General features: G+C 38.5%; 1 protein-coding gene across 1 annotated transcript; it reads left to right on the top strand.

Annotated features, from left to right (window-relative positions):
- The first annotated feature begins 9 nt into the window (after nucleotides 1–9).
- LOC115009409 (mucin-2-like) lies at nucleotides 10–26,823 on the top strand. Its single transcript, XM_029433369.1, has 54 exons — nucleotides 10–98; nucleotides 3,970–3,995; nucleotides 4,150–4,405; nucleotides 4,491–4,605; nucleotides 5,008–5,098; nucleotides 5,193–5,323; nucleotides 5,913–6,129; nucleotides 6,393–6,518; nucleotides 6,628–6,742; nucleotides 6,826–6,964; nucleotides 7,096–7,209; nucleotides 7,297–7,366; nucleotides 7,463–7,600; nucleotides 8,188–8,352; nucleotides 8,910–9,004; nucleotides 9,092–9,218; nucleotides 9,744–9,999; nucleotides 10,163–10,215; nucleotides 10,323–10,426; nucleotides 10,631–10,782; nucleotides 10,888–11,026; nucleotides 11,593–11,703; nucleotides 11,828–12,007; nucleotides 12,603–12,842; nucleotides 12,952–13,108; nucleotides 13,566–13,694; nucleotides 13,902–14,026; nucleotides 14,354–14,542; nucleotides 14,783–15,153; nucleotides 15,313–15,430; nucleotides 15,564–15,567; nucleotides 18,525–18,595; nucleotides 18,905–18,973; nucleotides 19,481–19,603; nucleotides 19,835–19,913; nucleotides 21,084–21,317; nucleotides 21,429–21,595; nucleotides 21,688–21,862; nucleotides 21,959–22,206; nucleotides 22,386–22,569; nucleotides 22,660–22,870; nucleotides 22,976–23,151; nucleotides 23,713–23,782; nucleotides 24,008–24,108; nucleotides 24,189–24,220; nucleotides 24,313–24,490; nucleotides 24,607–24,711; nucleotides 24,807–24,847; nucleotides 24,984–25,106; nucleotides 25,233–25,331; nucleotides 25,502–25,630; nucleotides 25,731–25,770; nucleotides 26,276–26,399; nucleotides 26,537–26,823. Exons 1-54 carry the CDS (start codon nucleotides 10–12, stop codon nucleotides 26,745–26,747), a joined length of 7,332 nt encoding a protein of 2,443 aa, XP_029289229.1. The 3' UTR covers nucleotides 26,748–26,823.
- The last annotated feature ends 825 nt before the right edge of the window (nucleotides 26,824–27,648 follow it).

Genomic DNA, 27,648 nt, shown 5'->3' with positions numbered 1-27,648 from the left:
CAAGTGAAGATGCCGCCACCTGCAGTGCGCAGAGTGAACGACAGAGCCAGCAGGTCTACCTGTGAAGAAGATGGGAGGCATGATGGGAGGACGATAAGGTGGGTGAACATAGAAACAAATGCACATACACAATGAAAACGTGTAGGCCTACATACACACTGACAATGTTCACACCCCACCACCTTCACATATATATATATATATATATATATATATATATATATATATATATATATATATATATATATATATATATATATATATATATATATATATATATATATATATATATATATATATATATATATATATATATATATAGGATATAGGCTACTTGTGTGTGTAGGTATTGACTTTGTGTTACACTGAAACAACTTATTATAAAACCACACACTCAGATACTCAGGTAGTGGGGTGTGAATATGTTCAGTGTGTATGTGCAGGTTTTCAGTGATTTTGTGCATGTTTTAGAAATTTAGAAACAAGATTTGCTTTCTAAATTACAATTATCTAGCACATTCGCTAGCTACTAAAGGCAAGTAGCTTATCTATCAAAATGTGTTGGTTTTCTTAGACTTCTATGATAGTTACCTAATTCTCTTTGTTAAATATATAAAACAAGGCATTTGAAGACTTCACTATGGGCTCTGGGAACTTACAGGCATTGTTCACTATTATGTGACAAACCAAATGATTAATTGAGGAAAAAATCAATACTATAATTGATAATGAAAGTAATTGTTACTTGCAGACCTAATACTCACTTTAGCATTGGCTGCTAATGATGTTGATATTTCTTTCAACTAAACAAAGTAGACGTGTTGTATTCACCTACTTTCCTACAAACCCAAAGTCTTGCTTTTTTGTTCACACCTTTCCCTCTCCCAATAATTGGAGACAGCATACTTACCCTGTGGTCAAATAATCCCATTAGACTACCTAAACCTAATCATAACTAATGATAATGATATTTACTGTAACAGAACCTGTGGAAAAAGTCATTGATTGAGTGTGTTTTAGCCCATAAAAAACACTGTAAACCTTGCGTACATTTAAAATAGCAAATGTATGTAATTGACCACTTTTTGGTTACTCTGATATTCCTCCATGTAGAATAGAATAGAATATCTTTATTGTCATTATACTCATGTACAATGAAATTTCGCAGGCTTCTCTCTATGTGTTTTAAAATAGTACACACAATAAATAAATAAGAAAACAGTAAAGAAGTTATAAAATAACAGTAATAGCAGCTAAGAGAGTACAAAAATAGAAGGCACTATTAAATGTTAAAGATTTATTCAGACACACTGCCTTGGCAAATAGCGACGCAGATTACGATTACAAAATCTCGAATAGTCCGGCCACTAAGCAAAGCTGTCTTAAGGAAATGTGTTGAGTGTACTCCTTAAATCAACATTATATACCCGTCTATGTGTGTAAGCTATCAGACAGGAATAAGTATACACCTTCCTCATCATGCAGCTGTCCCCCTGCGGGAGTGGTCCAAAGCCCTGTTTGCACATGGAGGAGCTTCTACTGCATTTTAAGTCATACACAAATAACATTATATTTGTTTCCAAGAGATCACCCAGATAAGACAAATGTGTAAGCAGTTTTGATAAAGCTGAACATACTTCAGAAAGACAAGATCAACCAGCTAAAATAATTAATCTGTTCAAATATCTGATAACAATTCGGTTTATCTTAATGTTTAATTAATTGTTTACTTAATTTAGAGTAATATAGTGTAAGGAGTTTTCAATGTTTTAATGGTGTTTGAACAAATGATTCCTGAAACCACAGCACAAACTTATTGTTACATGTTTGTCTGAGAGTGGGAAAGTTTGCACTTTGATAATATCAAGTTTTGTGTGTGTTACCGTGACAGTACAGGTAGAGGATGACTAATCGAGGATGTAGTTGCACATCCTGTCTATTCATGACCCAGATGGAATATAGATAATGAAGTATACACACTAACCACATTCAAACAAACATTTAACTAGAAGGGCATTCGGAGAGCACATAGCACCAAGAACATGCCCTATATCGCCACAAAAGGTTTGAAAACCACTGCTGTAGTATATTATGACATTTACACACTAATATATATTTAATCTTAATTTAATTTAGTTACTGTTTTACATTATTATTAGTTGTTCAAGGATTAAAGGACCGTTTATTGTCTTTATGCAACACTGGGTTACATTTGCAGTTGTAGCTTAGTCCATTATGCTACACCAGAAGAACATAACAGAACTAAACAAAAACAAAACAGTTGTGCCGTCCTGTAGTGCATTTGTTACTATTTGAATCAGCAACAAAAACAACAGTGAATTATCAGGACACATAATATAGCCGACATATTTAACATTCAAAATTTGACACCAGGGAAACATTATCCATCAACTTTGACGTTGAGCACTAAGCATCATTGATTTAAACACAGAGTCCGCCTCCTCTTGTCCCACTGGAGTCCTGCACTTTGTCCTATGCTCCGGCCGTCAACAGCTTGATGCCACGAAGTAGCCAGAAAGATGTGGGCACAACGATGTTGCTGGGTTACCCTGACTGTTATTTCATCCATCTTATTTTCCTACAACCCGACATCCTCCAGGAGCAGGCTGGGTAGTGGAATAGCTTTATGTCCTGGCTGTTATTATGATCATTATTATAAAAATACATGCTGTAATTTTGATTTGATTTCACTTTATTATCAGAATATGTTCTGAAATGTGTCTTGTGTCCCAAGACAAACACTGTTTCACATCAACACAACATTTAACCAAACGGTAAAGCCATACTACAAACATATATTACATTTTACATTCAGTGCTCGATGGTACACTGAGGCCTAGAACTCAAACTGATTTGACAGACTGAAGAACAAAAAGAGTTTCTCAATCTGTTTCTGAGATATTCTTTTAGTATCTGCAGTTTCAAGACTTTGACTAAAGCGTTTGACCAACAATCTTTGAGCAGAAGATCCACAGCAGTCTAGATGAACCGAGAGAAAACTGTAAATGGTAAATGCACTTGCATTTGTATACCTCTCGGAGCGCTTTTACACTGCATGCTTACATTTGCCCATTCATACACTGATGGCCATACAAGGAGCCACACTGCTCATCATCTTGGGGTTCAGTATCTTGCTCATTGACACTGCGGACTGGAAGAGCCAGGGATCAAACTGCCGATCTTTCGATTAGTGGACGACCCGCTCTACTTTTCTGAGCCACATCCATACCAAGCACTTCCGTACTGCGTAACACTTTGTGCTTACTGAAAATTAAGTTATGTCATTTTGCGTTGTTGACACTGGGGTTGTCCATATGTCAGTAATCTATACCGGTATATCCTGTGATGCGTTGCGTGCTCAAGCATATCCCAGCTGACACTGGGCGTGACGAGGTTGGACAATAATCCAATAATAAAAAATATTTTTATTTCCGGTTTAATCATATCATAACACAATGCTCATATCAAGATATCATTGTTGATAAGTTCTCAACACGAAATTAAAAAGTAGAATTTTAGTGAAATATGTCACAACTGTGAAATTGATTTAGTACAAATTTCATCCAAGTAACTAACCTACTTATTAAATAATTAGTTTAATATAATATAAGGAGCACACTGTCAAGCAAACTATTTTATTGCAGCCCAATCATCTCGGAAGAAAGATTCTTAATTGATGTGCATATTTGTTCAATAAAGCAATAAGGAGGTTGTAGGAATGATTATATTGGACTTGTGAAAGGCGTCAGACATCCATCCAGCACATGTTTCCCATGTATTGGCAATAAAACTTCAGACAGAAGGCGTGCACAAAAAAAGTGCAATCTCAATATAAACGGCACTCAAGTGCAGTCTGACTATAACCTGCTTTAGTGACAGAAAGCACACGGAGGCAACAATGGGGTGGAGAAGTGTGTGGTTGTGTTTCCTTGCTTTGTCTGCTGCCAGTGTCATCAATGTCCAAGCCAGACAGGGTAAGACTCAGATTGTTTTGGATGCTGTGTGGATGGGTCCTTCTGCTTTATTATTACACACAAATGAATAATGTATAGCATGTATTATCTCCGATATCAGTTATGTGGAGCATTTGGTATTTAAATCTGTTTTCTACACTTATATCTTCCCCAGTTCACAACCATGTTAGCAGCATCTGCAGCACATGGGGCAGAGAACACTTCAAGACGTTTGACGGAGATGTGTTCCAGTTCCCTGGTATGTGTGAGTACAACCTGGCCTCCGACTGCCACGAGTTCTACCAGGAGTTCTCCGTGCACATGAAGAGGACAGTCAAAGATGGAAACCCTACAGTCAGTCACGTGGTGGTCACCATCAATGACTTTTTGTTCTTCCTCAGCAATGACAAGGTCACTGTGAATGACATCCCGTAAGTAAAACAGCATGAAGTCTGTGAAAGAAACTCTTTTCGATGATATTTGTGCATTATAATAAAAATGATCTCTATCTCCCAGTGTGAAATTGCCATACTACAATGCAGGGGTACAAGTGGAAAGAAATGCTGTCAACATCAAGCTCCAATCTAAAGTCGGCCTCACAGTCATGTGGAACGGTGACGATGCAGTCATGGTAAAAACTTAATAGCATAAACCACATACACCAGGCAGACATACATCTACACAGTTCTCCTTAAAGTGTGAAGCACATACACCTTTTAGGAGTGTATTGTAATACATGGATACATGAATTTAGGTGAGACTTCTTTTTTCCTCTGAGATTGGAGCACATTTTTCTTTTATTTAATGTTGAACAGAGATACAGTCATTTTTATATACTTTTTCTTATGGATCGTATTTGAATGAATATCCTTAAGTTTCCTGGAAACTCAGACTGTGATAGTATCAAAAAACAATCATATGTTTTCCATTCATGCCATTTTCTGAGGCACAATTCACTGGTGTTTTGTTTCTAAGTTTGTTAAGTGTTATTTAAACTGTGAACAACTTGTCATAACCTCTTGCTATGTTGTAGGTGGAACTGGATACTGATTATGCAAATCGTACTTGTGGACTTTGTGGAGACTTCAATGGTGTTCCTGTCCACAATGAGTTAATTCATAATGGTACACTATATTGTTATTCACTATGTATTAATGCATTACTTCAATCCTCAACTGTATCTTTGATATTTTGCATTATAATTAAAATCAAATTCAGGCCGCAAAATCAGCCCCATTGAGTTTGGCAACAAACAGAAAGTCCATCGTCCAAATGATGTTTGTGAGGATCCGAATGAAGAAGAAGAAGAAGAGTCACTGGAGGCTGTGCTGGAATCATGCAAGGAGTTTGTGAGTTTATTATCCACCTAGTGTTAGTGATATATACCATAGTGATATTTGATATTTGAGTAGAAATATTACTGTTAGAAGTCAAATGTATGCATTGAACTATTTACTTGAAATGGTCCATTTCAGAATAATGTTTATTATATTGTTGTATTAAATTAATGCATACATCACTTTAATTTAATGTTGAAGCAAACGTTGGCAAAGTTGAAGTACTTGATAAACATCATCTGCTGGGTAGCTTGTGAATATCCCCTGGGGATCAATAAAATATAATTGCATCCAAATCTATAAGGTATCATAATACATTTGTTGGTTATATTTTGTATTATTAAGCTGAATCTGTAAAGTAACAAGAAACTAAAGTTATCAAACAAAGTTAAAAGTTTCAGTTTTTCTCTCTGAAATGTAATATTGTGAAGTATAAAGCAGAAGAAAATGGAGCTTGAAAACCCAAGTAAAAGACAAGAACTTTAAAATTGTACTTAAGTACAGTACTTGATTAAATGTACTTAGTTACTTTCCACCACTTGGTAATATATAAGCTGGTAGCATTTGCAACAGAGTAACTTTGTCTCTTTTTCCCTTTTAGCAAACCACCTGTACCCAGTTGCTGCGTTCAGAGCCTTGGAGCTCCTGCACCAACCTGATTAACCCTGAACCTTACATCCGGGCATGTGTGCAGGACATGTGTGGCTGTGCCAACAATACAAATCACTTCTGTGTCTGCAGCACGCTGTCTGAGTTCTCTCGACAGTGTTCCCATGCAGGAGGGCAGCCTCCCAACTGGAGGACACCTCAGTTCTGTGGTAACGTTTTATGTTTCGTTTTTCTGAAAAAGTACATTTAAAAGCTGCATAACGATACTATATGTCTTCTTTTCTGGCTGACTTTAATAGTTATTGATGTAATTTAAAATATAAAACTACATAAGTGCAAGTAAAACAAGTATACAAAAATTGATTTTAGTTTTACTCAAGGAAAAGAAATCAAATGAGTTACTTCCACCCTTGAATAATTCACATACACTCACACTTACCTAAATGTATTTCTTTGTAACATATCTTCACAGCTAAAAAGTGCCCCTTCAACATGGTTTATGAGGAGAGCGGTTCCCCTTGCATGGACACATGCACACTTCTAGACACAAGTTCTCTGTGTGAGGATCACAAGATTGACGGCTGCTACTGTCCTCCTGGTTAGTGCTGTTCACACGTTTCACGTTTCACCTTTTGTTACCCTCAACATTTCTTTCAGATTTCATCTTCCTGGTCTATAAATGTTAATGCTTCCTCCGTCTTCTTCAGGAACTGTGTTTGATGATATTTCCATGAGAGGGTGTGTTGCTCAATCTGAATGTCAGTGCAAACACAACAAAATCTTTAACTCCGGTGAGGTTTACCGACAGGACACAAAGGAATGGTATGTCAAATATTTCATCCACACAATATTTCATCTGGTCTCCTTAATCGTATATTTTTATTAACTTCATTATTTTTTTTTAGTACATGTGTTGAGGGTAGATGGGCTTGTACGAGCCTTCAAACCCCCTCTACCTGTGCACTTGAGGAGGGTTCACATCTGACTACCTTTGATGGGAAAACCTACACCTTCCATGGAGACTGTTACTACACCCTAGCCAAAGTGGAAAGCAAGGTGAGTGAGCATAGCTTTACATAGCTTTGTACAATTGAATGGCAAAAAATATATAGTCAGCTGATGTCAAATAATATAATTTGTTATTTATTTATTTGTTTTCACTTTGAATGTTTTAGGATCATGCAAGTCCAAAGTTTACCATCCTGGTTCAGTTGGTGCCGTGTGCAAATCAGGAGTTTGACACTTGTCTGAAGAGCGTTAAAATCCTGCTGAACAATGACAGAAACAATGTGAGTTCAAGTCTGTAAATAAGACTGTACTCATCTATAGATGTACCTTTATATCTGCAACACTCAAATGATTCTGCTTTCATTCAGGTTTTAATGTTCACTTCCGATGGCACAGTAAAGCAGAACATGCAGCCCATCAGTTTACCATACCACTCAGGTGGGTCAGAAGCTCTTGATAAAACATGTTATTGCCATTTTTAATTCATGCAATGACATCAGCAAAAACTGCTTTTGTGTTTGTCTTTATCCAAAGGTGACGTTAACATATTCCACGCCTCATCCTTTCACATCATGCTCCAGACCAGCTTTGGGTTGCAAATTCAGATCCAGCATGTGCCCGTCATGCAAGTCTACGTCAGCCTTGAACAAAGCTACAGAGCAAAGACACGTGGTAAGTTTGACATTTTTCTTGCCATAAAGCATTGGCAGATATACTGTACATTTACAATAAATAAAACATCCACAGTATTTGTTGGACAATTAGTGCTGGACGTGATCATGATGATATTTGGTTATTCAATATTTATTATGTATCACAGTAATGACATAAGAACATCTCTATATCCATGGCTGTTACCCTCCTTGTCTCCCCCCCCCCCCCCCCCCCCCCCCACCCCTGAATCCCTCAATTTAATAAATCAAAACAATATACATAAAATAGATACATTTATTAGTAGATGTAATATGGATGGATTTGGCTTCAAATATACATCCCTTGTATCCCCGACTCTCTTCTTCTCTCTCTAAATGAACTGGAATCTCAATTATAACTCCACACAGCAAACCCTCAATTCTCAGTGTATAATATCAGTTTTTCTTATTTAATTTCATCTTAATTCAAATAGATTAACCAAATTCCTAATCCCATGAGTTATATTCTCATTACAGTAACTGACCCCTTCCTTTTTCCTATCTGTGGTTTCAGCCAATTGTTTGTTATCTGTGTATAAGTGCTGATACAATATTTGGTTTCTTCAGGTTTGTGCGGGAACTACAACATGGTCCTGTCTGATGACATGAAGACTCCTCAGGGGATTGTGGAAGGAACATCAGCAACTTTTAGTAACTCCTGGAAGGCTAACTACATGTGCAGAGACAGAGAGGAAAGACTTGAGGACCCTTGCTCTCTCAGTGTGGAAAATGGTAAAAATCCCTGGTTGATTATTTATCACCGAGTGTTGGAGATATCTGCTATAGAGATGCCTTCTCTCAAATATAAAGGAACGAGGTGGCACTACATTTATTTGAGTAAAACTTGAGTATATTAGTGTAAAATTCAAATTACAAATACTCAGCAATGTTTCTTTCTAGAAATCATAACCCGGTAATTAAGATAATCCACAGACCTTGTTTGGAGCAGTTTCATGTAGGAACTATTTTCTTCCTACCAAACTACACCCACTAACGAGTGAGCACAAGCCTCTCGTGCGTGAGTAGATGCCAGCGTCGTTCATACAGTTGGCGGGTTTTTTAAATGTATTTTTTGGCACTTTGAGCACCACAAGCCGAGTGCCATCTTGTTGCATTCTGTGTGAGAGAAGGCCGACATCTCTACGACGAGATCTTCAACACTCAGCAACTCCCACCAAAACAATCTAGATTTATAAATAGCACTAACAGGTAAGAGGGGTGAGCTGTCTCTTTAAGGTAAATTGACAGTTCAACAGCATTTTAAAATTAAAAGGTTATTGTTTCTCCAGAGAGGTACGCTAAACACTGGTGTGCCTTGCTGCTGAGTCCAGACAGCAGCTTTGCACAGTGCCGTTCAGTGGTGGATCCTGAGATGTACTACAAGGTACTGCAAACCCTTTCTCTTTGTCTTTCATTGAATTACATTTAGTTGGGACTGTAATGATCTAAAAGTGTTTTCTGTCTTCTGCAGCGGTGTACTTATGCTAGCTGCAACTGTGAGAAGAGTGAGGACTGCCTGTGTGCCGTCTTCTCCTCCTACGCTCGGGCCTGTGCATCAAAGGGAGTGTTCTTGACAGACTGGAGAGAGAATGTGTGCGGTAAGGATTTCCTTCATTTCTCTGATGAATATCTTCCTCTCATTGTTTAGTCATAAAACTATTAAGTAACCAGGAAGCACTTTTTAATTACCATCATTAATATATGGTTCATTAATAGTTATTTAAACGGTAAATGTTATGTTACTGATAACAAAGAATGAAATGATAATTAATTATGTTTACTAATGATCAGGTATTGTGTCATTTATGTTATTTTGATTTGTTGCACAAATGATAAAATGTTATTATATACTATATTAAATGTTTTTTAACGATAACAAAATTATTTGTAAACCTTTTAAGAAATTGTTTGTAAAACTTTTATAAACAATTGATGATTATAATACAGTTAAATGGTTAATAAATACTTTGTGTAGAATCCATAATAATCAGGAAACATTATTAATCATCATTTCAATGTTTGTTAACAGTAGAGTAACTATTTACTAAAGTTGAATTAACTAAGAACCATTTATTAATGATGGTTATTATAAAGTTTTAATCCTCATATTGTGCACAAAACAGATAAATACACAAGGAGCTGCCCGTCCTCTCAGATCTTCTCTTACAAGCATCAGAGATGCCAGTTGACTTGCAGGTCACTGGGCACAATGCAGCAAAGTTGCACTTCTGACTTCTTGCCTGTGGATGGCTGCTCCTGCTCCGAGGGTCTCTACCTAAATGAAAACGGCATCTGTGTCCCCATGGAAAAATGTCCCTGCTACCATAACGAAGTCTACATTAAGTCAGGAAAGTCCATCAACATCAAAGACGAGCACTGGTGAGCTGTATGCAATTTGGTGGCATTGGACTTAAACTATCCTCGACTAAGGATTTAGCATGATTATAATGCCTTCAGTATATAAGATTTAACTTAACTAAATTGTTAGTTTTCGATACTTTAGTGTTGCATTTCATCTTTTATCTTTGGTGTCTTTTTCTAGTGTGTGTACCAATGGAATTCTTCATTGCCATTCTTGGAGAGCCCGCTCATCAAGTAAGTTATTCATTCTTTTTTGTTTTATCACAACACAAGTAGTTGGTTGATACTGGTTCTGGTTTGGTTGATACTGAACATGTATATCAAATCTACTTCTGTTACAGCATGCTCTGGTCCAAAACAGTTCTTCAACTGCTCCGCTGCGGCCACAGGAGAGATGGGACTGCACTGTGCTCGAACTTGTTTAAATCTGAACAGCGATGATTGTGTGAGCTCTCAGTTTCAAATAACTGCATCTAATATCTATTTCCTGAATTTAATGGTGGACAGTATGTTACATGGAAGATCTTACACGCTGTGTGCAGTTACACTAGTTTCCACTGTAGTTTCTACAGAGTTTTAAACAATGATGTTTAATTGTATCAGTAATGTTCTCTCATTTTCTATCACTGTCATTTTTCTTTCTTCCCAGGCCTCCACAGAGTGTGAATCTGGCTGCCGGTGTCCAGCTGGCCTCCTTGAAGATGGTAAAGGTTCCTGTGTGAAAGAAAAGGAATGTCCATGTAAACACGATGGGCGTACTTATGCCCCTGGATCACAAATCTCTGAGCAGTGCAACTTATGGTATGACCTTGTTTTTAATCAGACCTATAATATGACAATAGTATCACATTTTACTTGATTGCGGTATTCTAAACGCTGTATTATATTTAACCATTTCTGATCTAGTACCTGCCAAAGTGGAAGCTGGGAGTGCACTGAGAAGAAATGTCCAAAAACTTGCACTATTTATGGGAGTGGTCACTACAATACATTTGATCAGCGAACATATGGGTTTCAAGGACATTGTGCCTATGTTGCTGTGAAGGTAAACAAAGCATGTTAAAATCATCTAAATGACAGGCTGTGTCCGAAATCATTCCCCTTTTCACCCGTTCACTACTGCCTATGTAATGGACATAGTGAGCAGTAAATTGAGATTGCGTACACTTACTTATCATCATTCTGCGACAGCTGTTGAGTCAATCAACTGTAATTTTGGCATTCAGGATTCAGACACTCAAATAAAATGTAGGACAGTAAATATAGTGGACTATTTTGTAAATGATAAGTGATTTCGGACAAAGTTATTCTTAACCTATAATGTTCTCTCTTCAAATCTGAAAGTCACAGATATGACATTTATAAAATGTCTCACTAATTGCTTTTCTTGTCAGTACATTTTGGTACATTTGGTACATTTACTGTAAGATGACATATGATTTCACTCTCCTGAGGATCAATTACAATTTTATTTAATGTTCTAGCTTTTCTTTAACAGTCTTAAAGTATTGTGGACTCGTAAAGGCCAAGATGAAATTTGATTTGATCACTGATCTCTGTCTACTATAAAAGAAACATGCCAAACATTTTAATGAATCTCTCTCTTTTAAGAACAAATGTGGCAATAAAACAGTGCTGCACAACTTTGGAGTCATCACAGAAAATGTACCATGTGGATCTACAGGCACCACTTGCTCCAAAACTATCAGAATCCAACTGGGGGTAAGACCTCATAACAACACATGATATGCCCTCTGTGCCTGAAATATTGAACAAATACATTATGTCATATATAAAACTGCAGATTTTACATTGCAATGAAACACAAATCTCCTTAACATTACAGCGAAAAGAAATTAAACTATCAAAGGGTAAATATGAAGTGTCGAGCCTGGAACTGGGTGCTGAGATTCAGTACACAATAAGGAAGGTTGGCTTGTATCTGGTGATAGAGTCTGCCATTGGTCTGTCAGTGTTGTGGGATGGCAAAACAACTGTTCGCATCATCCTGGAACCACAGCACAGCGTAAGTCACAGTAATTATTGCAATGAAATCTGTTACACTAAGAGTTTAGAGCTAGAGCTTTGATATGATGTACCATTTGTTGTCAGCTGCATTTTGTTACACCACTTATAAAGCTTTTGGACAACAATGGTATTGATGTACAGTGTAGAGTGGAAACCTCTTATAGTGATCACGTCTGTCCGGGTCAAATCGATCACTATAAACTATAAACTATCAGGCAGCTGTACTTCTTCTCCCTCTGTACTGAGGGCAGACTGGCGCTACAGTGGCTCACTATCACCTCTAGAGGAACAAGTAGTATTACAAGACTGGACGGAGCGGCACTAGTCAGTTAGCATGCTAATTTCAGTAGATAACTCTCTGCACCACAACACATAGACGTCTTTGACATAACGTCAACACTGATACCTCTATACGTTCTGTTGATAATGTTAGTTAATGTTTTTATGTTTTAAGTTCAAATTCTAGCATATCTTGCACATTGAACCTTTAATGCCTAGAAAAGGTGTGTTCATGGCAATGCAAAAGTTAATTGATATGGAATATTATCTTTATGTGAAAGAAGTCACTGACTCCTTTTTGCTTGGCTGTACAGGGTGAGCTATGTGGCCTGTGTGGAGATTTTGATGGTGATGGACAGAACGACTTCACCACCCAGGGTCAGCTGGTAGTAAGCAATCCGATAGAATTTGCTAACAGTTGGAAAGTGTCAAACCAGTGCCCAGATGTGGATGTGAAAGCTGACCCTTGTGGAGCAAGACCCAATCGACATCCCTGGTCAAAAATGATGTGCAGCATTATAACTGGAAATACGTTCAAAGAATGCCACACAAAGGTAATGACATGATATGTGTTACTAATGTATCGTTATTTAAAGTTTGATGGTTGAAAACATTTGACTCAATAAAAAAAAATATATATCTTATATTTTGATAACTGAACAGGTAGATCCCCTTCCATTTTATGACAACTGTGTGAAAGACTCATGTGCCTGCGACTCTGGAGGAGACTGTGAATGTTTCTGCTCAGCAGTTGCAGCTTATGCTCAAGCTTGTAATGATGCCTCTGTCTGTGTTGCATGGAGAACTCCAGAAATCTGTCGTAAGTAAACAAACCTTTTCTGGTGCTCAGAACCTATTTTGAGATCCCACAATTCTTATGACCCTGTCGTTTATAGATTTGTCTTTGTTTGTATATATGGCTATGGTTTGATATAATTTTCTTTATAGACAAGACATCTAATATTCCACCCTGTTTTAGTATATATCTAAATGAACACCAGATGTAATTAGAACTGATATACTGTTATAGACTATATGGGCGTCAGTGCATGCTTCATGAAGAGTATATTTTTAAAGACTGCAATGATTTATGTACATGATGCCTTCGAGTGAGTGATAAATTCCCAAGGTAACACTTAATGCAATCCTTAGGCCTTAAAGAAATATAATGCAAGAATGTATCAGGTGGAGTTTAAGTTTGAGGTCTTTTTCACTGATTGACTCAACAACATTTTGTTTGTATAAAACATAACATATCTTGTATCTTTTCTTCCTAGCTGTCTTTTGTGATTACTACAACAAACCAGGTGAATGCAAATGGCACTACAACCCTTGCCACAAACCTTGCTACAAGACCTGCTTGAGTCCAAATGAAACGTGTAGCAAACCTTTACCCAACCTGGAAGGTAAGAGGTTATCTCACAATGTCTCACCTTACCTCTGATTAATGTGGTAGTTAAAATCTTGAATGTAGAACTGATCCAATTTGGCTTACTATAAGATTCAACAAGCAGCTTCTGTGTCGAATAGAAAAAAACAATATGAATAACAATGCTCTGACTATCAAAAAACATGTGTTTTATCAATGATGTTTTATGCTGTGATTTGTACAGGCTGTTACCCTGTATGCCCAGAAGATAAGCCCATATTTGATGAGGATACCGGGATGTGTGTGGAGGAATGTCAAGGTTGCTTTTTCAACAACACTAGATACGAGGAAAATGACGTTATTTTCAATGTGACTGACAATTTGGGAATGTGTTACTATGCAATATGCTTGAATACAACAGTGATATATAAAAATGAAACTTGCCCTCCTCCTCCTCCTCCTCTTCCAACAACAACTATTGCCACAACTACACCTGTAACAACACCAACTGAACCTCCTACAACAACAACTGAAGAACCAACCACAACCCCACCAACTGAACCTCCTACAACAACAACTAAAGAGCCAACCACAACTACACAATCTACAACCACACCAACTGTACCTACTACTACAACAACTGCAGAGCCAACCACAACTACACAATCTACAACAACAACAACTATTGGCACAACTACACCATCTACAACAACACCAACTGAACCTACAACAACAACAACAACTGAAGAACCAACCACAACCCCACCAACTGAACCTCCAACAACAACAACTGAAGAGCCAACCACAACCACACAATCTACAACCCCAGCAACTCAATCTACTACACCGTGTATTCCAACTTGTGAGTGGTCAGAGTGGTATGATGTGCATAATGCACAAGTGGATAAAAGTGACTTTGAAACATATGAGAACATCATAAATAGTGGTAAAGAAATGTGCAAAAATCCTAAAGAAATTGATTGTAGAGCGACAATGAAGCCTGACAAAGACTTCAATGACTTTGTAAGTGAAACTAATCAAGTAGTTACTTGTGATGTGGAATTTGGTTTAATATGTAAACAAGAAGACCAGGTCGCACGTCCACTAAAATGTTTCAACTACAAGATCAGAGTATGTTGTGAGATATGTACACCTGTAAACTCATCAACTACACCTCCCGCTACAACCCCACCAACTAAACCTACTATAACAACAACAACAACAACAACAACAACTAAAGAGCCAACCGAAACTACACAATCTACAACCACACCAACTGAACCTCCTACAACAACAACTAAGGAGCCAACCACAACTACACAATCTACAACCACACCAACTGTACCTACTACAACAACAACTAAAGAGCCAACCACAACTACACAATCTACAACCACACCAACTGAACCTCCTACAACAACACCAACTAAAGAGCCAACCACAACTACACCATCTACAACCACACCAACTGTACCTACTGCCACAACAACTAAAGAGCCAACCACAACTACACAATCTACAACCACACCAACTGAACCTCCTACAACAACAACTAAAGAGCCAACCACAACTACACAATCTACAACCACACCAACTGTACCTACTACTACAACAACTGCAGAGCCAACCACAACTACACAATCTACAACAACAACAACTATTGGCACAACTACACTTGGAACAACACCAACTGAACCTACAACAACAACAACAGAAGAACCAACCACAACCCCACCAACTGAACCTCCTACAACAACAACTAAAGAGCCAACCACAACTACACAATCTACAACCACACCAACTGTACCTACTACTACAACAACTGAAGAGCCAACCACAACCACACAATCTACAACCCCAGCAACTCAATCTACTACACCGTGTATTCCAACTTGTGAGTGGTCAGAGTGGTATGATGTGCATAATGCACAAGTGGATAAAAGTGACTTTGAAACATATGAGAACATCATAAATAGTGGTAAAGAAATGTGCAAAAATCCTAAAGAAATTGATTGTAGAGCGACAATGAAGCCTGACAAAGACTTCAATGACTTTGTAAGTGAAACTAATCAAGTAGTTACTTGTGATGTGGAATTTGGTTTAATATGTAAACAAGAAGACCAGGTCGCACGTCCACTAAAATGTTTCAACTACAAGATCAGAGTATGTTGTGAGATATGTACACCTGTAAACTCATCAACTACACCTCCCGCTACAACCCCACCAACTGAACCTACTATAACAACAACAACAACAACAACAACAACTAAAGAGCCAACCAAAACTACACAATCTACAACCACACCAACTGAACCTCCTACAACAACAACTAAGGAGCCAACCACAACTACACAATCTACAACCACACCAACTGAACCTCCTACAACAACACCAACTAAAGAGCCAACCACAACTACACCATCTACAACCACACCAACTGTACCTACTGCCACAACAACTAAAGAGCCAACCACAACTACACAATCTACAACCACACCAACTGAACCTCCTACAACAACAACTAAAGAGCCAACCACAACTACACAATCTACAACCACACCAACTGTACCTACTACTACAACAACTGCAGAGCCAACCACAACTACACAATCTACAACAACAACAACTATTGGCACAACTACACCTGGAACAACACCAACTGAACCTACAACAACAACAACTGAAGAACCAACCACAACCCCACCAACTGAACCTCCTACAACAACAACTAAAGAGCCAACCACAACTACACAATCTACAACCACACCAACTGTACCTACTACTACAACAACTGAAGAGCCAACCACAACCACACAATCTACAACCCCAGCAACTCAATCTACTACACCGTGTATTCCAACTTGTGAGTGGTCAGAGTGGTATGATGTGCATAATGCACAAGTGGATAAAAGTGACTTTGAAACATATGAGAACATCATAAATAGTGGTAAAGAAATGTGCAAAAATCCTAAAGAAATTGATTGTAGAGCGACAATGAAGCCTGACAAAGACTTCAATGACTTTGTAAGTGAAACTAATCAAGTAGTTACTTGTGATGTGGAATTTGGTTTAATATGTAAACAAGAAGACCAGGTCGCACGTCCACTAAAATGTTTCAACTACAAGATCAGAGTATGTTGTGAGATATGTACACCTGTAAACTCATCAACTACACCTCCCGCTACAACCCCACCAACTGAACCTACTATAACAACAACAACAACAACAACAACAACAACTAAAGAGCCAACCAAAACTACACAATCTACAACCACACCAACTGAACCTCCTACAACAACAACTAAGGAGCCAACCACAACTACACAATCTACAACCACACCAACTGAACCTCCTACAACAACACCAACTAAAGAGCCAACCACAACTACACCATCTACAACCACACCAACTGTACCTACTGCCACAACAACTAAAGAGCCAACCACAACTACACAATCTACAACCACACCAACTGAACCTCCTACAACAACAACTAAAGAGCCAACCACAACTACACAATCTACAACCACACCAACTGTACCTACTACTACAACAACTGCAGAGCAAACCACAACTACACAATCTACAACAACAACAACTATTGGCACAACTACACCTGGAACAACACCAACTGAACCTACAACAACAACAACTGAAGAACCAACCACAACCCCACCAACTGAACCTCCTACAACAACAACTAAAGAGCCAACCACAACTACACAATCTACAACCACACCAACTGTACCTACTACTACAACAACTGAAGAGCCAACCACAACCACACAATCTACAACCCCAGCAACTCAATCTACTACACCGTGTATTCCAACTTGTGAGTGGTCAGAGTGGTATGATGTGCATAATGCACAAGTGGATAAAAGTGACTTTGAAACATATGAGAACATCATAAATAGTGGTAAAGAAATGTGCAAAAATCCTAAAGAAATTGATTGTAGAGCGACAATGAAGCCTGACAAAGACTTCAATGACTTTGTAAGTGAAACTAATCAAGTAGTTACTTGTGATGTGGAATTTGGTTTAATATGTAAACAAGAAGACCAGGTCGCACGTCCACTAAAATGTTTCAACTACAAGATCAGAGTATGTTGTGAGATATGTACACCTGTAAACTCAACTACACCTCCCGCTACAACCCCACCAACTGAACCTACTATAACAACAACAACAACTAAAGAGCCAACCGAAACTACACAATCTACAACCACACCAACTGAACCTCCTACAACAACAACTAAGGAGCCAACCACAACTACACAATCTACAACCACACCAACTGTACCTACTACAACAACAACTAAAGAGCCAACCACAACTACACAATCTACAACCACACCAACTGAACCTCCTACAACAACACCAACTAAAGAGCCAACCACAACTACACAATCTACAACCACACCAACTGAACCTCCTACAACAACAACTAAAGAGCCAACCACAACTACACAATCTACAACCACACCAACTGAACCTCCTACAACAACAACAACTAAAGAGCCAACCACAACTACACAATCTACAACCCCACCAACTGAACCAACTACAACAACAACAACTGAAGAGCCAACCACAACTACACAATCTACAACAACAACTGAAGAACCAACCACAACCCCACCAACTGAACCTCCTACAACAACAACAACTAAAGAGCCAACCACAACTACACAATCTACAACCACACCAACTGAACCTACTACCACAACAACTAAAGAGCCAACCACAACTACACAATCTACAACCCCACCAACTGAACCAACTACAACAACTGAAGAGCCAACCACAACTACACAATCTACAACCACACCAACTGAACCTCCTACAACAACAACAACAACTGAAGAACCAACCACAATCCCACCAACTGAACCTCCTACAACAACAACAACAACAACAACTAAAGAGCCAACCACAACCCCACCAACTGAACCTCCTACCACAACAACTAAAGAGCCAACCACAACTACACAATCTACAACCACACCAACTGTACCTACTACCACAACAACTAAAGAGCCAACCACAACTACACAATCTACAACCACACCAACTGAACCTCCTACAACAACAACAACAACAACAACTGAAGAACCAACCACAACCCCACCAACTGAACCTCCTACCACAACAACTAAAGAGCCAACCACAACTACACAATCTACAACCACACCAACTGAACCTCCTACAACAACAACTAAAGAGCCAACCACAACTACACAATCTACAACCCCACCAACTGAACCAACTACAACAACAACTGAAGAGCCAACCACAACTACACAATCTACAACAACAACTGAAGAGCCAACCACAACTACACAATCTACAACAACTATTGCCACAACTACACCTGTAACAACACCAACTGAACCTCCTACAACAACAACAACAACTAAAGAGCCAACCACAACCCCACCAACTGAACCTCCTACCACAACAACTAAAGAGCCAACCACAACTACACAATCTACAACCACACCAACTGAACCTCCTACAACAACAACAACAACAACAACTGAAGAACCAACCACAACCCCACCAACTGAACCTCCTACCACAACAACTAAAGAGCCAACCACAACTACACAATCTACAACCACACCAACTGAACCTCCTACAACAACAACTAAAGAGCCAACCACAACTACACAATCTACAACCCCACCAACTGAACCAACTACAACAACAACTGAAGAGCCAACCACAACTACACAATCTACAACAACAACTGAAGAGCCAACCACAACTACACAATCTACAACAACTATTGCCACAACTACACCTGTAACAACACCAACTGAACCTCCTACAACAACAACAACAACAACAACAACAACTGAAGAACCAACCACAACCCCACCAACTGAACCTCCTACCACAACAACTAAAGAGCGAACCACAACTATTGCCACAACTACACCTGTAACAACACCAACTGAACCTCCTACAACAACAACAACAACAACAACAACAACAACTGAAGAACCAACCACAACCCCACCAACTGAACCTCCTACCACAACAACTAAAGAGCCAACCACAACTACACAATCTACAACCACACCAACTGAACCTCCTACAACAACAACTAAAAAGCCAACCACAACTACACAATCTACAACCCCACCAACTGAACCAACTACAACAACAACTGAAGAGCCAACCACAACTACACAATCTACAACAACAACTGAAGAACCAACCACAACCCCACCAACTGAACCTCCTACAACAACAACAACTAAAGAGCCAACCACAACTACACAATCTACAACCACACCAACTGAACCTACTACCACAACAACTAAAGAGTCAACCACAACTACACAATCTACAACCCCACCAACTGAACCAACTACAACAACTGAAGAGCCAACCACAACTACACAATCTACAACCACACCAACTGAACCTCCTACAACAACAACAACAACTGAAGAACCAACCACAACCCCACCAACTGAACCTCCTACAACAACAACAACAACTAAAGAGCCAACCACAACCCCACCAACTGAACCTCCTACCACAACAACTAAAGAGCCAACCACAACTACACAATCTACAACCACACCAACTGTACCTACTACCACAACAACTAAAGAGCCAACCACAACTACACAATCTACAACCACACCAACTGAACCTCCTACAACAACAACAACAACAACAACAACAACAACTGAAGAACCAACCACAACCCCACCAACTGAACCTCCTACCACAACAACTAAAGAGCCAACCACAACTACACAATCTACAACCACACCAACTGAACCTCCTACAACAACAACTAAAGAGCCAACCACAACTACACAATCTATAACCCCACCAACTGAACCAACTACAACAACAACTGAAGAGCCAACCACAACTACACAATCTACAACAACAACTGAAGAGCCAACCACAACTACACAATCTACAACAACAACTATTGCCACAACTACACCTGTAACAACACCAATTGAACCTCCTACAACAACAACAACAACAACAACAACAACAACAACTGAAGAACCAACCACAACCCCACCAACTGAACCTCCTACCACAACAACTAAAGAGCCAACCACAACTATTGCCACAACTACACCTGTAACAACACCAACTGAACCTCCTACAACAACAACAACAACAACAACAACAACAACTGAAGAACCAACCACAACCCCACCAACTGAACCTCCTACCACAACAACTAAAGAGCCAACCACAACTACACAATCTACAACCACACCAACTGAACCTCCTACAACAACAACTAAAAAGCCAACCACAACTACACAATCTACAACCCCACCAACTGTACCTACTACCACAACAACTAAAGAGCCAACCACAACTACACAATCTACAACCACACCAACTGAACCTCCTACAACAACAACCCCAACTGAAGAACCAACCACAACCCCACCAACAACTGAAGAGCCAACCACAACTACACAATCTACAACAACAACTGAAGAGCCCACCATAACTACACAAGCTACAACCCCAGCAACTGGAACTACTACTGAAACATTGGTCACTGGTCCCACATTAGCACCATCAGTGCCTTCAACAACTGAGCTGGTTGTTCCTACAACTACAGAATGCATCTGTGTCTTTAATGGCACACATTATAGGCCAGGTAAGAAAAAAATACAACAATTGACAGTGTCAATCTAAATGAGTTCTCTTTTCTTTTTTTTTACACTTTTCCACTGTTTAATCTATTCTTCATCTTTTTTCTTAACTTTAGGGGCTGTAATATTCGACATGCAACATATTGGAGCCGGTATGTGTCTCACAATGATATGTTCTAATATTTGTGAGTTTCAAAACACATCTGTACTTTGCTCGACCACGACCGTGCCTACAGTCACACCCCCACCTCCTATACCTACCTGCCCTGAGTGGAATGTGACCGTAAGAATATTTATTTATCTAGCACATTAAAATCTATACCTGCATTTATTGCGTAATGCTGATTTCCCCCCCTCTTTTCCTCTTTACATCAGCAAAATGAGACCTTCTTCATATGCAACTGCACTATGGCTAAATGCATTGAGAACAATACAATTGAAATTGTTTCATATAACTGTCCACCCCTGGAGAATATCACTTGTTCCAATGGAAAGGAACCAGTTATTGTAACTGATGACGTCACCTGCTGCAGGCATTACGTTTGTGACTGTAAGCCATTCTGTAGTTAAGGAGTCTATTACATAACTAATTTTATAAATGTTTCTCTTTTAAAAAAAATTAACTGTTTTTTCGGTTTCTTTTCAGGTGTATGTGAAGGCTGGGGAGATCCTCATTACATCACATTTGATGGGTTATTCTACAGTTATCAAGGAAACTGTACTTATGTCTTGATGGAAGAGAAAGTACCAAATCATAAATTGAACATTTATATTGACAATGTCTTATGTGATCCCACTGAAGATGTTTCTTGTCCGCGATCAATAATTATATCATACAAATCCAAAGTTGTCACACTCATAAATCATAACCTTCTTGGAGAAGCGCAGTTGGAGGTAAAACAATATATGATCATATGAATGTTTTATTTTATGTTCTGAAAAACCCACCAGACTAATTTCCCGTAGATTATTACTGACAATGTAGATAGAATTGCAATGATTAATCATTTTGTCATAGTATATGTTTTGTTTTTTCTTGTCATGTATAGTGTATTTACTTTCCCCCCCTGTAGGCTGTGATAAATGGAGCACGTCTGAAACTACCTTATTCACAACATGGTATTAAGATCGTGGAGACTGGCATTAACTTGATATTGGAGATCCGTCTCCTAGAGGTGGTCATTACATTTGGAATAACTGGCTTTAGTGTCACCCTTCCATATAAAAAATTTGGTAGTAACACACAGGGCCATTGTGGTAAGAACAAATATATCTTCAGTGGCCATATTGATGAATCAATTGTTTGAAATTGACAGTATATTAATTGTTTTGTGACTCTACCGTTAGGGACATGCAATAACAACCAGGCTGATGACTGCATGTTGCCTGGAGGTCAGCTGGTGCCAAATTGTGCCGTGATGGCCGACCATTGGCTTGCAAAACACATTTACCAACCCAACTGCAATATACCATCTGTAGTGCCCACAAATAAACCTGAACCTCCACCAACTTCAACTCCATGCAAGCCAGACTCCATATGTCACCTGCTTAAGAGCAGGTAGATATTATCTAATGTTTATTATATAGATTCATCCCCATACATTTGACATCCATCCATCCAAAACACAATTTTGATGTTTTTGTTTGTGTTTTACTTTCACAGACTCTTTGCAGCGTGCCATCCGTTTGTCTCTCCTGAAAACTTCTACCAAGGTTGTGTTTATGATAGCTGCCATGTTTCCAACCCAGTAGTGGAGTGCACAAGTTTGCAGACTTATGCTGCTGCCTGTGCTCAGGCTGGGGTTTGTCTGCACTGGAGGAACCACACCACCCTGTGTGGTAAGCAACCCCTCGTTATTTTTTACTGTAAATTCCGGGATTAGTGGAATCAAGAAGAGCAACTCTTTTCTTTTACTTTTGTTGAGCACACATTGAGAAGCCTGCTGCACATTTTATTATATATCATTAGGGGTGTTGCAATATACTTTTATTGACAATAACCGTAATATATATATATATTTTTTTAAATATTGATACCATGTTAATAATACACATATGATAATATCATGTAAATAGACCAGCGCCTCTTACATCATTACCATTTCTTTCCGTTCTCACTTTGTCTCCCTCCCCCAACGCCACACACACAAATGAGTGTAATAAATTTGCCAAAAAAGAGACTAAATGCACAACAAAGTTAAATATGAATTACTATTATTATTATTATTACTAATATTATTATTTTAAAATGTTCTATAGAAATCGTGATAATATTGTTATCGTGTATTCATTTGACCATGATAGTCATGTAGGGATAATCTGATATTGTGACAACCCTATATAGTAGGTAGCAGTATGTATTTCAAAAAGAACCAAGCAAGTTTTTTTCTCCACTCACAGCAAGCAACTGCCCGTCAAACAAAGTTTACAAGCCATGTGGTCCTGCAGAACAGCCAACCTGTGAAGACAAGTAAGTTTAATAAAAACAAAGTGTATGAATTTTACAGTTCATTGTGCACATTAGCGTTTCCTGAGACAGAGATCATAATGGATAGTGACAATAGCTTTTTCTTGTTACCAACATAGTGGCAATAAGCAGAGTGGAGTACAGTGTATTAAATTAACTATGTTTTCGAGATCTGAAAGAAAAAGAGTAAACTAACCGTTCTTTCTTGACGATTCCATATAATAACAGGTCTAATGAACCAACCATGAACTACACTACTGAGGGCTGCTTTTGTCCTGATGGAATGAAACTCTTCAACAAAGACTCTGCCATATGTGTTGAAAAGTGTGGTAAGTGTGTTACATATTCTCAAGTCTTATCATTAAGCTACATATATCGTATTAATCATGAAGTGACCATTTTCCAACAGGATGTCTTGATCCTGAGGGCAATCCTCGTGAGGTGAGTCTTCTCTTCATGTTCAGTTAAAATCCTAAGCTGTGTTGTTTCCTTGCGAGAGACAGTTAAGTCACAACTGTGGTTTATTCTTTCAGTTTAATGAGAAGTTTGAGTACAAATGCCAAAACTGCATCTGTGATGAGTCCACCAAGACTGTGATTTGCAAGCCTAAAGTGTGCTCAACACCACCTGTAACAAACTGCACTGGTCCAGGGCTGGTCCTCGTCAGCCAAACTGATCCGTCAGACAGCTGCTGTTCTATCTTTGTTTGCCGTAAGACATGTAGCATCAATGCACATTTGTCCTTCAGAGTTTTGAGAATGCTATACATCGATAATTTTCTTAAGTGTTATTAATGATTTACTCTCATCATTTTATCATCTCCACAGAATGTCACATCAACACTTGCCCAGCCATAGACATGAACTGTCCGGTAGGATATTTGCCAGTTGTCGGTGTTCCTGAAGGAAAATGTTGTCCAAAGCGTAAATGTGGTGAGCTCATTAATTCTTGATAGTTTTAATTTATATAAAACCTAATGACGGAAGTGACACTTTAATGTAATTTCCATCGTCTTACTCTTTTCTAGAGGCTAAAAGGGTTTGTGTCTACAAAGGCTCTGAATACCAGGTAAATAAGAATTGTAAATATATAATAATTGTATATACGTAATGATTTGTCATCATCACTTTTGTCATTTAATGAATTCTGCTGCACAAGTTCTGTATGGCTAAACACACAAGTATTATTACATTTATTTTGCTAGCATGGCTCTGCAGTTCCTGCGCCTCCATGTCAGGAATGTGTCTGTATCAATGAGGTGGACCCCTTTTCTGGTCTCTTGAAGATACAATGTGAATTTCAGAAATGTGATAAAAACTGTGACTTGGTAAGATAAATTACTCATATTATACTCATACACACAATGCATATAATACAAAACTTGTTTTTCTCAGAATATGTTTTCTTGGAGAGTGAAGTGGACTTGGCAACTTAATTCTTCACTTTCTCTCAGGGATATAAATTTGTGGAAGCTAATTCAGATGAATGCTGTGGGAAATGTGTACAGACACACTGTGTCGTCCATCTTAATGATACCAAGGAGCTCTTGCAGGTAAGTTGGATCATCTCTGCTGGCTACGATTCCACATGATACTGTTTTAAAAGTACCTCAGTATTTAATATGTGTGTGTGTGTGTGTGTGTGTGTGTGTGTGTGTGTGTGTGTGTGTGTGTGTGTGTGTGTGTGTGTGTGTGCGTGCGCATCCTTCTCTCTACTCCCCAGCCAGGAGATACCTGGTCACCACCTGAGAATAAGTGTCAATATTACACCTGTATTAATGTCGCTGACACTTTAACAACGTTCAGTTCACAAATTGTGTGCCCGCCATTCCAGCAGAACAACTGCCAACCTGTAAGTATCTTGTATCACTTTCATCAAATGGCTCTGGATTGTCTGTGTCTGTGAGAACATACACGTATGTTAAACTAATTATGTCAATTTTCCTCCACAGGGAACAGTTCAGACTGCAGCAAATGGCTGTTGTACACTTTGTGAGTATGGCGTTTTCTTTACTTTTGGGTAGAAGATACTTAACCCTTGTGCCTTACAAGGGTAATTTTTGGCTTTTCACTTTTCAATCATTTAGGCTCTATTTAAGTATATGGCATAAATGTTGCCAACCACGTTTGTTTTTCATGTAATATTCTCAAATACATTTATTATTTTCCTGGTTTTCTACACAAAATGTTCCCAGTTTTCTGCACCCTAGCATTTAGTGTACAGATAATAATAATACAAAAAAAATATTTATGCATTATGTAAACAAACATAAAGCATCCTTTAAACATTTAAAGGATTCCATTCTGAAAATAAATGAATAATTGGAAGATATGTTCAGGACTGAAGTTGATTAAAAGATTTAACTGAAGTTTAACTTATTTTATGGCCATTTTTTGACACAAACATGTTTGTCCTCTGAGGACATCAGTTCACTTTTTTAAAGTGAGACACGAGGCTTAAATTAAAAGAAGATAATCGTGTGTCTCTTTCAAAAAGGTGTGGAGAGGGAGAAGGCCTGCAAGACAGTAGCCATGAAAACACTTGTTTCACACAAGGGCTGTCAGGCTTACCAGGAGGTAGATATGCCATATTGTGAAGGATCCTGCAACACTTTCACCATGTAAGGATGATATTACTAATATTTCTCATTCCTCTGAACAGTCACAAACCCATAAAGTGGATGAAATGTAAAAATGTTTAGATGTAGTTTGTGCAGATTTTGAGTTTATTAATCAATCCTGCCAATGCATTCTTCAGGTACTCTAAAGAAGCAGCCGCTATGCAGCATTCCTGCTCCTGCTGTAGGGAGACCCGCTCCAGCAATCGCACTGTTGACTTGCACTGCCTGAACGGAGATGTGGTTCCCTACTCATACATTCATGTGGAAGAGTGTGGCTGTGGCCACACAGAGTGCACCAGACCTGCTTCACAACATGCTCGCAGGAGGCGAAGCTTCACACTGGTGTAATAAAAACATCTGTCATCACATTAATGGATGTGGGATGTAAAAGTTTCTTCCCATATTGTCTTAACAATCATTTAATTTCTTACAAAGCAATGGCATTTGTAGAGTGAATATTTATCATTTACTCAAATAAAAATATGCAACTCAGTTTATGTCTCATCTCTTCTATTGTCTTCTTTGTGCCAGCTTTAATGTTTTAATGTTTGTTGTCACTTACACACATTTTGGTTGCGCACAAGATTAGTACAGAGAGCCAGCACAACAGACAAGCCTTCTATTGTTACCGCCTTTTATGAACAGAAACCCCTTGTAAAGCATGTGTTGTCAACATGTCTTGATAACTCATCCCCAAGCTAAAGTAAATCTCAATTAAAGGTTCAATGTGTAAGATATGATTAAACTTAAAACATTAAAACAAGGAACTAACATTATCAGTGTGGATGTTATGTCAAAGATGTCTAAGTGTTGCAGAGATATCTACTGAAATTAGCAGTCTGACTAGTTATTACACTATTGAACTCACAACCATCTGGTGTTGTATTTGGAAGCCATCACCACCCGCCAGTCAGATATAATTTTGTTGTACAGCTCAAAAAACACTTAGAAATCTAAGCTCCTTAGTCTGTCTCCCATCCCAGCATGTTTACCTTTATAAAAGCTTGAAATGCTAAAGTATGTTACTTATTATATTATGTGGGGATCTTGAAAACAAAAAGTGGAATATTAAGTAAATCCGATGTACTCAAATGACTACTCAGGTGGGAGCTCCTCGAAGTGCAAACACGACTTTCATCCAATCCCTCAGGTGGACAGTCGCATGATGAGGAATGTCTATTTCTCCATTACAGCATCTACAGTATTGCGTTGCCTCAGGTAGGACAGTTAAATCGCCAAATTACTTTTT

Source organism: Cottoperca gobio, chromosome 6 (genome assembly GCF_900634415.1).
Source record: "Cottoperca gobio chromosome 6, fCotGob3.1, whole genome shotgun sequence".
In the NCBI taxonomy this organism is placed as follows: Eukaryota; Metazoa; Chordata; class Actinopteri; order Perciformes; family Bovichtidae; genus Cottoperca; species Cottoperca gobio.
Note: the sequence above shows the minus strand (reverse complement) of the source record. Positions and strands in the feature narration are given on the sequence as shown.